Source organism: Falco cherrug, chromosome 17 (genome assembly GCF_023634085.1).
Source record: "Falco cherrug isolate bFalChe1 chromosome 17, bFalChe1.pri, whole genome shotgun sequence".
Taxonomy (NCBI): domain Eukaryota; kingdom Metazoa; phylum Chordata; class Aves; order Falconiformes; family Falconidae; genus Falco; species Falco cherrug.
In genome coordinates, this window is record NC_073713.1 from 1,787,381 (window position 1) to 1,799,997 (window position 12,617).

At 42.4% G+C, this 12,617-nt stretch overlaps 2 protein-coding genes across 5 annotated transcripts in view; one reads left to right on the top strand and one right to left on the bottom strand.

The window, feature by feature from the left end:
- The window catches only part of SIK2 (salt inducible kinase 2), a 55,271-nt gene that overhangs the window by 35,715 nt on the left and 6,939 nt on the right, over positions 1-12,617 (top strand). For 2 of the 3 annotated variants that reach the window (XM_055728676.1, XM_055728678.1), the window contains exons 5-12: positions 9-133; positions 2,290-2,413; positions 4,456-4,676; positions 5,465-5,617; positions 8,064-8,228; positions 10,691-10,919; positions 11,619-11,903; positions 12,075-12,238. In XM_055728676.1, coding sequence (XP_055584651.1) covers positions 9-133; positions 2,290-2,413; positions 4,456-4,676; positions 5,465-5,617; positions 8,064-8,228; positions 10,691-10,919; positions 11,619-11,903; positions 12,075-12,238 — 1,466 coding nt within the window. The remainder of the gene's footprint in view (positions 1-8; positions 134-2,289; positions 2,414-4,455; positions 4,677-5,464; positions 5,618-8,063; positions 8,229-10,690; positions 10,920-11,618; positions 11,904-12,074; positions 12,239-12,617) is intronic. The other variant, XM_055728677.1, reaches the window with a different exon arrangement.
- Positions 8,816-12,617, bottom strand: part of ALG9 (ALG9 alpha-1,2-mannosyltransferase) — a 78,033-nt gene continuing 74,231 nt past the window's right edge. Inside the window, exon 16 of one of the 2 annotated variants that reach the window (XM_055728679.1) lies at positions 8,816-9,220. In XM_055728679.1, the coding sequence (XP_055584654.1) occupies positions 9,154-9,220 (67 nt within the window). In that variant the 3' untranslated portion in view covers positions 8,816-9,153. The remainder of the gene's footprint in view (positions 9,221-12,617) is intronic. The other variant, XM_055728682.1, reaches the window with a different exon arrangement.

Here is a 12,617-nt window from a genome sequence, read left to right on the forward strand (position 1 = left end):
CTCAACAGATTTTGGATTTGGAAATTTCTATAAGAATGGTGAGCCTCTGACGACATGGTGTGGAAGCCCACCATATGCAGCCCCCGAAGTCTTTGAAGGACAGCAGTATGAGGGACCCCAGCTGGATATCTGGGTATCGTTACTCTTTTTTAACTGGATTCAAGTCAACTTCCAGGAAGCTGGAATAAAGGAGTCATCTTTGATTTTTCTTAAGCTGCCAACAAGATGTTCCTCTTCAGCTTTATTTCTCGAGTGTCATAAAATGCCTCTTAACATTGAATGGAATTGAAGTTACCCATCCAGGTGGCTATTAAATGTATGCTCTAGGAGTACGTTAGTCCTCTAGAGGAAAAACTGTAGCTCCTCCAAAAGCTCTCCTGACTGAATGCATGAACTGTGCTTTTTTCAGTGCATTTAGTTTTCAGTGTTAAGTGGGAATTGAACTTGTAAGGCTCTAAGTTCTTGATGAGGTTAAAGGGACTCTGAGCCACTGAAACACGGGAGAGGTGATGACTGCTTTGCTCTTTGAGCTGGAAACAAGCACATTTGTGTTGAGCTGGAAACAAGCACATTTGTGTCACAAATGTTTCTACTGCAGGCAGCTGCATGGTTTTGAACCGGTGTGTCTCCGGGTGTACTACTCTGATGGGAGAGGATAGAGGATGCAACTCACATTCTTAGACAATGGAAAAGGGACTAAAATGAACTGACAAGTTCTGTGCACCCGTCGTGCATTGTCAGAGACTGCCTTTCATTCCTGATCTGCTTTCTTTGGGGTTTTTTTGTTTGCTTGGTTTTTAATGTTAGTGTTCTGCTATGTACGATGACAGATCCATATCCTAAAGCAGCAGGGACTGTACAATTTGAGTTTGCAGTGATACTGCTGCGCACAGCGTAACAACACGGGCACTGACATTTTGGTCAGAGCCTGTAATACAAGCAGGGCAGTTCGTAGCAAGCCATCTTTCAGCTGCTAATCTAGCTTAAATTATTCTAATTGCATTAACAAATGAAAACTATGCTTTTAGATACACGTATTTGTGTGTATGTATGTATCTATATATACATATATATGTAGCTAGATAGATTTTTTTTAAAAAAAAAAAAAAGGCTACAGCCTTTCTGAACCTTCAGTGACTGGTAAATAAATGTACAGCAGACCTCTGCCATGCTTACTGTTTCAAATAGCACAGGCACTTCTTGAATGTCAGAAGTGAATCTCTGAACTTTGGTAAATATTCTTTAAAATATGTAATATCCTAAATTGTCAACAGAATCTGCCTGTCTACAAAGAGAAGCGCACATGTGTTTATACTTAAAATAAACACCATCTTCGCTCATCTTCTGAGATTAGTTAAGGACTCTGTATCTCTCTGCAACATCCAGTCATGGAATAGGTCTGCTGAAATTGCTAAGCTTGCAGGACGGATGCACCCATCCACGGTTCAGGTTTTGGCAGGTTAAGGAAGGAAGAAAGCAACTTTTAAAAATACGTATTTAATTATAAAATCTTTACGTACTTACGAAGTTTTGAGGTGAATGGTGAATGCCTGCTTTTTCCTCGAAGTCCAGTGCTGTGGCTATCTATGCCAACTGATTGGCGTGAGGGTCTGGTGTGGTTGTTTCGTCTAGTGTGGCGCTGTATTTTTTTGGCATATACTGCAAGACTATTTCCACTCCCGGTGCCGATTAACTTGCATGCTTTCAAAAATGAGTCTGGCAGTTGGAGGAGAGCTTTTGCCCAGATTGTCTCCTTTGCTCATATTAAATAATCCCTTGTGCTTAGCACCGCACACAGCAGTGCAGAATTATTAGCTGGCGTTCCCCTGGAGATGACTTTACCAGTGTGCCTCTTACCCAGGCTTTAGCGAATCGGTAGATGTGAAAGGTTACAGTTTGTAATTTTGAGTGGCTGATGTCTGAGGTTTGTTTTCATTCAAACAACACTGAGATGAATAAAAACTATCCCTAATTCTGACCTGAAGTTGGGGCTCACTTTTCAGGTATCATTCAGTCATCTGCGTGGAGCTTCCTGCTAGCAGCCAGAGTCTCTAACCCATTACCCTCCAGCTTACCTGCTTACCAGCACAAGGTACTGCAAGCCTGGCCGTTTTGGGTTAGCCGAGGGTTCTTAATGTTTAGGGATCTTCACAAATCCAACTCCTTTTTGTATACATTTGCTGTTTCTGCAGAACGTAATTTTAATTTTTTTCTGTGACAGGATTTGGCTAGCCAACCTCAGAGCCTTTGCTTGTAGCTTGAAAAATGAAATTGTTTTCTTTCTTACAGAGCATGGGTGTAGTTCTTTATGTTTTGGTCTGTGGAGCATTACCTTTTGATGGACCAACACTCCCCATACTGAGGCAACGAGTTCTGGAAGGAAGGTTCAGGATCCCTTATTTTATGTCAGAAGGTAACAGCGTGTCCTCTTACACTCTTGGTGTGGTAAAGCTTGAGTAAATTCTAGAGTAGTTGCAGCTGCAATACAGCAAAGGGTGGTGGATCTGCATGCTAGATTATGGTATGGCAGACTGTTCGTCTTGCAAAGAAACACAAATAAGCCCAGGTGAGGTGTGTGCCCTTGCAGTTGGGCTGCTGCAAGGCAAACCAACCCATTTTTCCCTGTGCAATATGTGGAGATTGCAGTGCCCATGGGCAGGGAGAGTCAAAGGGGAAGCTGAAGGAGCTCTCATCCCACTGTGAACAGAAATGCAGGGATGCAGGGGGAGAGGCACGCTGGTGTTGCAGTTAGCTTTTGTCCTGCAAGGCCATACACATTTTAATACGGAAAGAAAATACGATGAGAGCGGTATCTCTGTCAAACCTAAGTTGTGGATTGAGTGTTTCCTGGGTTTTGACCGCATCTGCTAAACAAAAAAAAAAAAAAATGCCAGGTTCTCGTTGTCATGATTGTGGCACTCCCATCTGTGACAGAGATCTCTCCCTCAGTTGCACTGTCTGGTGGGTTTCACTCCCCCTCATGCCTGTTCAGACAAGAACAAGTGGGGCTGTTTTTACACAGGGTTTGATGCCGTCCTTCAGCTTCCCTATATTAAAGGCTCTCTAAACCAGATTACTTCAAAGCAACCCTCCTGAATCAAGTCCTCTTTCAATATACCACCCTCTGTGGTTTGGTTTTTTTTTTTTTTTTTAAAGGGAATGAAAAATATGTTTTTCAGTCCTGTTGTTAAGGGTTCTGTGGTATAAAACATGCTGGTCTTCCCCTTTCTCATTCTCCTGCACCCCACCTCTGAAAATAGCCACTACAGCGCAGCTATAGTGCACTTGATTGCTTTTAGCAATACTATTACAGCATCACGGCAGCCCCTTGGCATCCTGGGCACATTTTTGGGGCTGGCACTGAACTCTGTTGTGTTTCTGTGACTTTGCTGACATGGGTATGCAAGCTAGATCCAGGTACCTTTGTGTGAGCTGCGATGGTTGCTGTGACTGCAGCGCAGATCAGCTGTTTCACAAGCTGTTTGCTGCTCCCCTTGCTGATCACAGGGTGAGGCAGAGTGGGGAAGGGTGTGCCTCTTAGCAAAACTGTAGAAACAAGAGAGATAAACAAGAATAAATAGCCAGAAATATCTCTCTAAATGATTTGTCGTAACTACCTGAACAGACTGACTTGTAACAACTGTACTGTAGCCATGTTCGTCAGCTAGAAAAGCATGGCAGACTGATAATAAGCTCCCTTAAAAGAACTTACACTGACTTCCTATTATATGCAAACTGCATGTTCATCTCCCGTGCCCTCATCTTCCAAAAACCAACCGAGATCTGAATTCAAAAGTGATGGTTTTAATGCTGTCCAGCACATAGTAGTCAGAAAGCAGCAATGGCTTGGTGTGTTCAGAATTATTCTGGCACCTGAAGCTACTGATTGTGCTTTGGTCGTGGAGTTAAAGTAGATAAACCTGCAGACCCACTGGCTACTATTCACAGAAACGTTATTTTTACCTTTGTTTTTGTGACCACTAGGGTGGAAATAAAAAACAATAAAAAAAAAAAAATCCAGACACTAACCCTAGTTTTGCCAACCCCTTGTTTTATGAGCCTGGACAAGCTATTTCCAGCTGTGCTGGAGAAGGATGCTAACTACTCTCCACCACACTGCACAGAGGTTGGTTGAAGCTTTATCAGTTAATGTTAGCACCATACTTAGAACAGCATAGGCGGCTTTAAAGAGGTATTAAATCTTACTATTACCCTCAGGTGGGAGCTGTGTAGAAGGAATGGCATCGTTAAGCATACCTTGCATTTAAAGAAGCTGGGGTTTTGTCCTTCTTAATGGGACTTTTAATCTTGTTTTGAGAGATTGTTTTAGCCTTCAGGAAATGTACTTAGGGCAGAAGTAAAGCAGTTTCCTGTTGTCGTGCTCTGTGTTGGTAGGTCTCAGGTGAACAGATCCAAGCGCCACTTGGGGTTGGTAATTGTTTTTTTTGCCAACAGAGTGTGAACATCTGATTAGAAGAATGTTGGTCCTAGACCCATCCAAACGCTTAACTATTGCTCAGATTAAGGAGCACAAGTGGATGCTCATAGAAGTTCCTGCACAGAGACCTATCCTTTATCCACCAGGAGAGGAGAATGAGCCTTCCATTGGAGAGTATAATGAGCAGGTCTTACGGCTAATGCACAGCCTTGGAATAGACCAACAGAAAACTATTGAGGTAAAATAGATCCAAACAGATATTTGTGCCTGGGGGGAAAGTCTCCTTTTTGTCTTTATGACTAGAACTCGTTACCTGAGTTGTTTGCAACATTCTGTATTTCAACAGATGGGGGGGGGATCCACAAAACTGCTGGTATACTTCACCTGGCCAGACCCTAACAAGGGCAAACATTTTAAATATGCTGAAATTAACTTAATTTTGAACTTCTAAGAGGGTGGAAAATGAAATTCAAAAAGAAGCATAAAAGCAGAATGTCTCTGTCTAATCCCAAATCATGGTTCTTACCAAACATAAATGCCAGCTATGGAGTTAACACAATGTCCTTTAGGATGGCAGATATTTTAAACCATGGTGGATGCGCCAGTCTGAGTACTTTCTGCTAGAAGAAGCCAAAGTTTCTGTACTTTGCAGAGGCTTAATTCCCTGTTGCTTCTAGTGATTTTGAACGGCCAGTGTATTCAGGAGGTCCTGGAGCTCCGTCCCTTCTCCAGGTTCAAATCGCTGCGGGTTCAGAGCAGCACCTGAACGTTCCCCACAAGTCCTGCTGCAGCCTAGAACATACCAACCTCCTCTCAGCTTGCTGCTAAACTACGGTCGATGCTTTTATGTGCCTGGCACTTTGGTTTGAAACTTTCAATTCACAACAATGTTTGCCTACGCCACTGCCTCTTAAATACTTCTTTTCCCACCCCTCATGGCACTTCTTTTTTTCTTCCTGGTCTTGTAGAACATAAAAGCTAATGCATAGTTGGCTGCACCCACACTTCTGTACTTCTCTTTTTCAGTCTCTGCAGAACAAGAGTTATAACCACTTTGCTGCTATCTATTACTTGTTAGTGGAAAGACTCAAATCACATCGAAGTAGCTTCCCCGTGGAACAGAGACTTGATGCTCGTCAGCGTCGGCCGAGCACCATTGCTGAGCAGACAGTAGCCAAGGTGAGATCTCATTCCTAGCAGAGGTGGGCTTAACGCTGTGCAAGACATTCTTTTCTTTCAAAATGGTGTTTCTACACAGGCTCACTTAGAATCCATTGCTATTTTCTGATTTCTGTAGTATGGACACTTGCAGTTTCATTTTGGAAAGATGGTTTTGGATTTACCTCCTGTCAGAGCTATATGATGACAGATCAGTTGTCTGGCATGCCTCCTACAACTGCTTCTGCTGCCTCCTCCCCACCCCCAGAAAAAAAAAAAAGGAATTTAGAGGGGACTGGTTAAGTTTTAAATGAGAAAGGGAAGTTGACTGCATTTTCAAGCCTAAAATGCAAACAATGGTTTTGGGTTTAGTGGGTATTTGCATGGTTTAACCTTAATTCCCAGTTAAAGGCAAAGTAATGCGCTTGTGCTTCTAATTGGAACACTTCCATTTTTGAGAATTCCAAGCCTTTTGCTGGGAAGTTATGGGTTAAAACTTTTAAGAGAAAACCATTTCTGGAGACTGTGCAACACTTGCAGTATCTTTAATGTGATTGACAAACGAGCTGTTGAATTTATGGAGAGCCCTGCTAGCATGGGGGCTAAAGGCATGCAGGCTCTACTTAGTGTTATAGACATAGTTGCTCTAAAGAGACCTGTTGAAAATTAAAATTACTTTCTCTCCTGCTGTTCTCTAGATACACTTTCTGTCTCCCATGAAATGAAGCATGGCAAAGAATAGTAAAGAGGTACCCAAAAGAAAATATTAAGATCAACCTATCAGGTTAAGATACTACAATGAATTGGTATCTTAAGTACCCTATAAAAGTATAATTGTCATGAGACTCTTAATAAGTCAAGACTGAGAGATTTATTCCTAAATAATGTCATTTTTTTAAAAGATTTGCACCACTGTTTCCTCCTGTGACCCAGCAAGAGTCCGGTTTCATGGGAGACTTCACAGCACGGCTGCAAAACCTCTATGTGCATAGAGCTAATGTGATGACTGACTAATTGATTTAAGTCTTAAGGATGTCACGTGTGTTTTATCAAGAGCAATTCTGGGTGCTCCTTACATCTGGTGCCAGCCCTTCCACTGCGGAAGGCCGTCCACTTAGTATCCTCTCTAATTATACTGACTGATTCAGCACAGGCTCTAAGGCTATTCAGTCTGCTTCTTCCTTAGTAATTTTCTTTAGAAAGAAAGGTCATGTACGGTTTATTGTGTATTATTACAATAATTCTCAGATTATTTTTTTACATGTTCTTTTGTTTCATTAAGATACACAGGCATTGTATAGCCTTTGATTTCTATTAATGCGTAACTGAAAACATGAAAGACTTGGCCTAAGATGACTCAGATTTGTCACGGTCTCAAGGAAATATTCTGAAGTTCACAGCCTCCTAGGTACTGATTGCTGTTGTATAGAACAAGTGCCCAGACTCAACTTGCAGGATACATCACAACTGTGCTGCTCCTTTTTCACTTGAGGCAGCAAGACATCATTACGTTTTGGAGTCGGTTGAAATCGCTTCAGCTCTGGAAACACAGGTGCAGGAGCAATGTGGCTGGCAAAGATTAAAGCCAGCTATTTTCTTAGGTAGTAGTTCTAATGGCAGAAAGACACAGTATTCAAAAGCAGATTATTAATGCTAAGGCATATTAAAAGCAGGTGGAGACAGATGAACAAGGAGGAGGACGAAGCCTCCTAGAAGGTGGTTCTTTACCAAATTCCTGTACTTTAGACCCGTATTACCACTTCAGTAATATGCGAACAGTCTTGGGACTGCAACCTTGCACTTAGATCCTGAGTAACAAGATAAATTTGTTTTCACGTGTGGTGGCACCACAGGCTCCTGTATAAGGCTGCTTGTTTCCTTTTGGACAGACAAGTTGTATGGATAATGAAGTTCAGGAAATTAAGGTTAAGAAACAGCGAAAACCACTGTTCTCCTAATTGTGCCATGCTTACCTTCCCTGAGGCACACCTCTACCTTCAACAGTGCTCCCGCTGTTCAAATGTCTTCTTTCAGATCCAGCCTGCTCTATTCTTTCTCATACTTTTTCCTACAGGAACCAATCAGTGCATGTTAGGAAAGTCACTGAAACTAACCCAGTGTCTCACCTCATGGTAATATTAAGGGGGTTTGTACTGAATATAAAAAGGAATTCTAGCATGTCAGAAGTTGGAGGGCACCACGGTGTCCCAAACACCGTCTTTACTGCTAGCCAAGTGCTCAGCTTCAGTAAGTCGTTAGCTTAATGACATTTGGGGTTTGGTGTGCGTTTTGGGGGTGGGTTGTTGGTTTTTTTTTTAAGTCTAAAGACTTAAGAATGAGGAAATAAATCTTACACTTCTTCTGCTTTGGAAATGCGCTAGGGATTTTTTATTTTTAATTTCTGGTTTCGTATGTTGTTTTCTACCTAAAATTGTTCTGGTTTTGGGGTTCTTAAAATCTTTTTTAGGCACAAGCTGTGGTACCCTCAGTTAACTTGCATTCACAAAATGCAAGGTTGTTGCAGTCTCCAGGTCTTCCCTCAGCTTCAGGAGCAGAAGCCTTTTCATTCCCTCCATCCAGCTGCCAGGGAGAGACAGCATTTATGGAGGAAGAAAGAGTTGAGACACCAAAGGTACTGCTTAAAATCACCCTACTGTTTTGTGAAATATCATTTAGGCTGAAAAAGATTGTTGCCTTTTAAATTACTGCCTAGTAAAAGCACAGCTGGTGTAGTAGCTGTAGCTCCTCAATAATTAATCGAAGATCAGTTCCTTCTGACAGGGCAGAGTTCACCATCCTAGCACAAAGTGCTGTGGAGTTAGGGCTGAAAAAATTGCTAATTCAAAACTGATGTCACTTCATTGACCTTAAGTACACCTCCTGGGTCTCGACAAGTCAAACACAAAGACCTTTAGTGTCTAAACACTGGATTTGTGCATTTCTTGTATCAGCTGGACAAAATATATTGTGCCTGTTTCTCTAAATTTAAAGTATTCTCTGAGCATCAGATTTCTAGGTATTCCAGATTCTTTTTCTAGCTCTCTTGCACATATCTTTCAATAGCTGTGGGTTTTTTGATTGCTAATCTGGCTCTCGTATTCTTTGCTTGCATTCCAATCTTACCCCACTGTCATTTGTAAAAGAAAAATCAGCCTACAAAAGTTGGGGGAGTTCTTCTTCTGAAATATGTTTTCATAGCTTCTAATACATATATATGTGTGTGTGTATATATATAGCTTCTAATACAAAGGGTTCACTGCTGAGTATCTAGAGTAACCTGCTCATCCAAGTATTCATACAAATGAGACCAGCAAGGTGTAACGGAACCTTAAGAGGAAGCTTACCAGTTACCAGTTAGAGCTTTGGTGAGGAAGGGGCAATAGCTTACACATTTATGAAGTGTATTATTCTTCTTCTGGTGAAACTTTTGTTGTTCTCTCACGTATATTGTCACATTATCACTTCGATTTCAGCATGTTGTACTTCGCCTGGTGCCAGCAAAGGGTTTGGTTTCATGCTTGCCATTTTGAAGCTTTTATTGCTCACTTACTGGTTAGTTACCAACACCGATAAGTGTGGCTCTCGTTCTCCTCATTAAGTAACTCCTCGTGTGGTCTCTTACAGCTGGAAAGCAAAAAGACAGTTGGAAATCAACATTTCAAACTTCATTTTGCATCCCCCGTTTGCTTTTATAGATGCAGTTTGGCCAGAGTAGATCAACAAATGGTGACTACAGTGAGGTGTCAAATCACAACTGACTTGGGGATATTCAGTGTCTTAAGTATTATAGAACTTGTCTGCTGAAGACTTCCAAGCTTTGATCCATGTGCCATGGTAAACTGCCGAGAGCCAGCTGCCCACGTGGTATTGGTTCTCTTTTTCCTCTCCAGCAGTTTACTAAACACTCTTTCCAGCACTTTTGCTGCCGGATCAGTAAAAGGCATTTGAATGGAAAAGTCAAAAATGGAAAGTAAGGTGTGCAAGCAATTAAGCTTAAACATGTAAGCCATTAAATTAAAATAGAGGCAGAAGATGCAGAATTTCCCTGTGTAAGCATCATGGTTTTACTGATGCTCAAAATACCACAGAAATTCAAAGAAAATTCAGGAATTGTTCATTGACAGTTACATAAAATCACCTGTAGCAGTGCTGCCTGGTTTTATGCTAAATTAAGGTGTTTTTTCATCCGTATTTTACCCAGCCTGATCCTACCAAAACGGTAGGAGTGGCATGTGGAACAGGAAACTAATTAGAGCTTCTGAGGTACTGCAGAACACCCAGCCCAAAACTGCTTGACATGCAGGCTACGGTCCTCGAAACTCAAGTAGTTGCATATGGCAAAGAATTAGTGAAGGTACACAAAGACTCAGGACAAACTGGTTTGAAGAACAAAAAGAGTATTAAAATCCTAGGAGAATTTTATATTGCAAAGGTACCTCTAAAGGCCCTCTAGTCCAACCTCCTGCTAAAAGCAGGTCTAATTTCAAAGCTAGATGAGGTTGCTCAGTGCTTTATCAAGTTGAGTGAATCCGGGGAGGGGGATTCCACAGCCCCTCTAGGCAACCTTTGTTTGCAGAGTAGCACCATGAATCAAATGGACTTTTGCTAGAAAGGGTGCATTTATTGTATTCTTCTTGAACACATCTCCACAAGAATGCTGCAGAATTAAATACAAGACTGTTTTGTCATCATGCTTATCTGAGCGTGGTAGGCATAGTAAGGGGAAACAACAATATTGTACGTTTCATAAAATATTTTATATCTGTGACTACACTGGCAAAGGTTATTAATAACTTTAAAAAGAAAGGGGAAAAAAAAAAAAAAAAAGAGTCCTGGAGAGGACAGTACCATGGAAATAAGAGTATTTAGATTCAGGGAGTCAAGAACGTCAGTGGTGAGCCTACCTGGAGGGATTTGTCACATGCAATTCTTAGCAAGTCTTACTTAATTCAGTAGGCTATAGGGAGGTTTCACGCCACGTTTAGACCTCCAGCGTGCCTGCAGCCTACGCCGTGGCAGCGTTTTCTTGCACTCTGGGGTGGCCCTCTCTGCACTTGTTTGAAAGCTGTCCCACCTTCTCCTTGGGCCCTTTAGGTGAATGGCTGCCTGCTAGACCCGGTGCCTCCCGTGGTGATTAGGAAGGGATGCCAGTCACTGCCTACCAGCATGATGGAGACTTCTATTGATGAAGGAATAGAGACAGAAGGAGAGTCGGAAGATGACCCTGCACAGGCCTTTGCAGCCCTTCAAGCAGCTCGCTGCGGGAAGCGACGTCACACTCTGGCAGAAGTTACCAACCAGCTGGTGCTGGTGCCAGGCACAGGTACGCAAGCGTGGACATCTCGAGGCTCATGTCATGCTCTCAGCGCTCCCAGGCTGAAGAACACTAGGCTTTAAGAGTCACAAGCACAAGACTGAGTTTCTTGGGTTTGTTGACTTAGCATTTGCCATAAAGGCCAAGGGGAAAAACACCACAACAAAACACCCCAAAACCTGCTGTACAGACAGTATAAAGCCAAAGCAGCGAAATACACAGCTGGCTACAGTCATGTACGACCTCAACAGCAACTGGTGAAGTCTGGCAAGTTGGCTCGTTCTTTTTCATGTAACCAAATGTCCCCAAATCATTCATCCCCTAAAGATGTGCTGGCAGAGGAGGACAGTGGGGAAACAAAAAACCTCTGGATTCTCAGGTATTCCAAAACCAGCGAGATGACCAAGCCTCGTCAGGATTATCTAAGGTGGGGAGCGAACACTGAACACTCTCCAAACAAAATAAACCAGTGAACATCAGCTGCGTAGTATCTTATTGCTGTGATAATCTAAAAACCAGCAGTAAATCCCCATTCTGGTACTGCAAGTGTTAAAGTAAATTGTAATTTAAGAAACTTGATTTTGTTTGTTTCATTTCCTCTAAGACAGCCACTGTAGGCAGGAATAGCTGGAGCCTGTGACACTTCCTTTGCTTTGCTAAATTGCTGCTGCACTTTCCTTTTATTCTGGTTTTTGGGTTTTGTCACAGGGAAAGTCTATTCGTTGGATGAAAACTCATCTCTGGGCAGTATCGATTCGGAGTATGACATGGGATCCATTCAGAGAGATATTAAATTTCTGGAAGACACCCCTTCCTTGAAAGAAATGGTGTTAACTAACCAACAAGCACCCAGAATGACAACGCCTTTCATAGGTCTGAGACCTGCCAATCCAGCCATGCAGGCACTCACCTCCCAAAAGCGAGAGGCTCACAACCGCTCTCCTGTCAGCTTCCGAGAGGGGCGCAGAGCTTCTGACACATCCCTCACACAAGGTAATTATAACCATTGTTGTGACACGTCATACCTAGACGTAGTAGTATATGTACTGCATACACGGGAGCACCAAGACTTGGTGGTTACTCAGCTTATTTTGCAGTTGCTGTGCTAACCAGATACGAATTAACTAACTTTCTGACAAGCGTTTTGCTCAACTCTTTTTCCAGGAATTGTAGCATTTAGACAGCACCTCCAGAATCTGGCACGAACCAAAGGAATCCTGGAACTGAACAAAGTCCAGTTGCTGTATGAACAGATGGGATCAGAAGAAGAACCTTCTCTGACGTCAGCTGCCACCCAGCTGCAGGACCTCATTAACAGTCCTCCGCAGGTACTTAAACCAGAAATCAAGCTCTGTCTTTCAGGTGTTAATGCTCTGGGGCAGATAAGGAATGGATGGAGTCTTCCGGAGATCTGAGAAGAGCTAATTTACAGATAAAGTTCCCTCTTCTCCTTCCTGTCTTCCACAGAATAGAGAGTGAGCATTTGCAGGCTAGCCTTTACCATCTTTGTGGTGTCAGTGGGGTGGCCTCGTTAGCTCTCCAAATCCAACGTTTTATTATTGCTTTTAATCTGAAAGATGTTTTAGATTGAACATCTTTCCCTGTTGGAGCTGGTGTAGTATAATCTAAAAAGCACAGAGGCCGAGTGGTAATGGTTAGCCTGATTTGCATAGTGAAATGCTAAATAGCTTCTACCGTGCTCCTGGT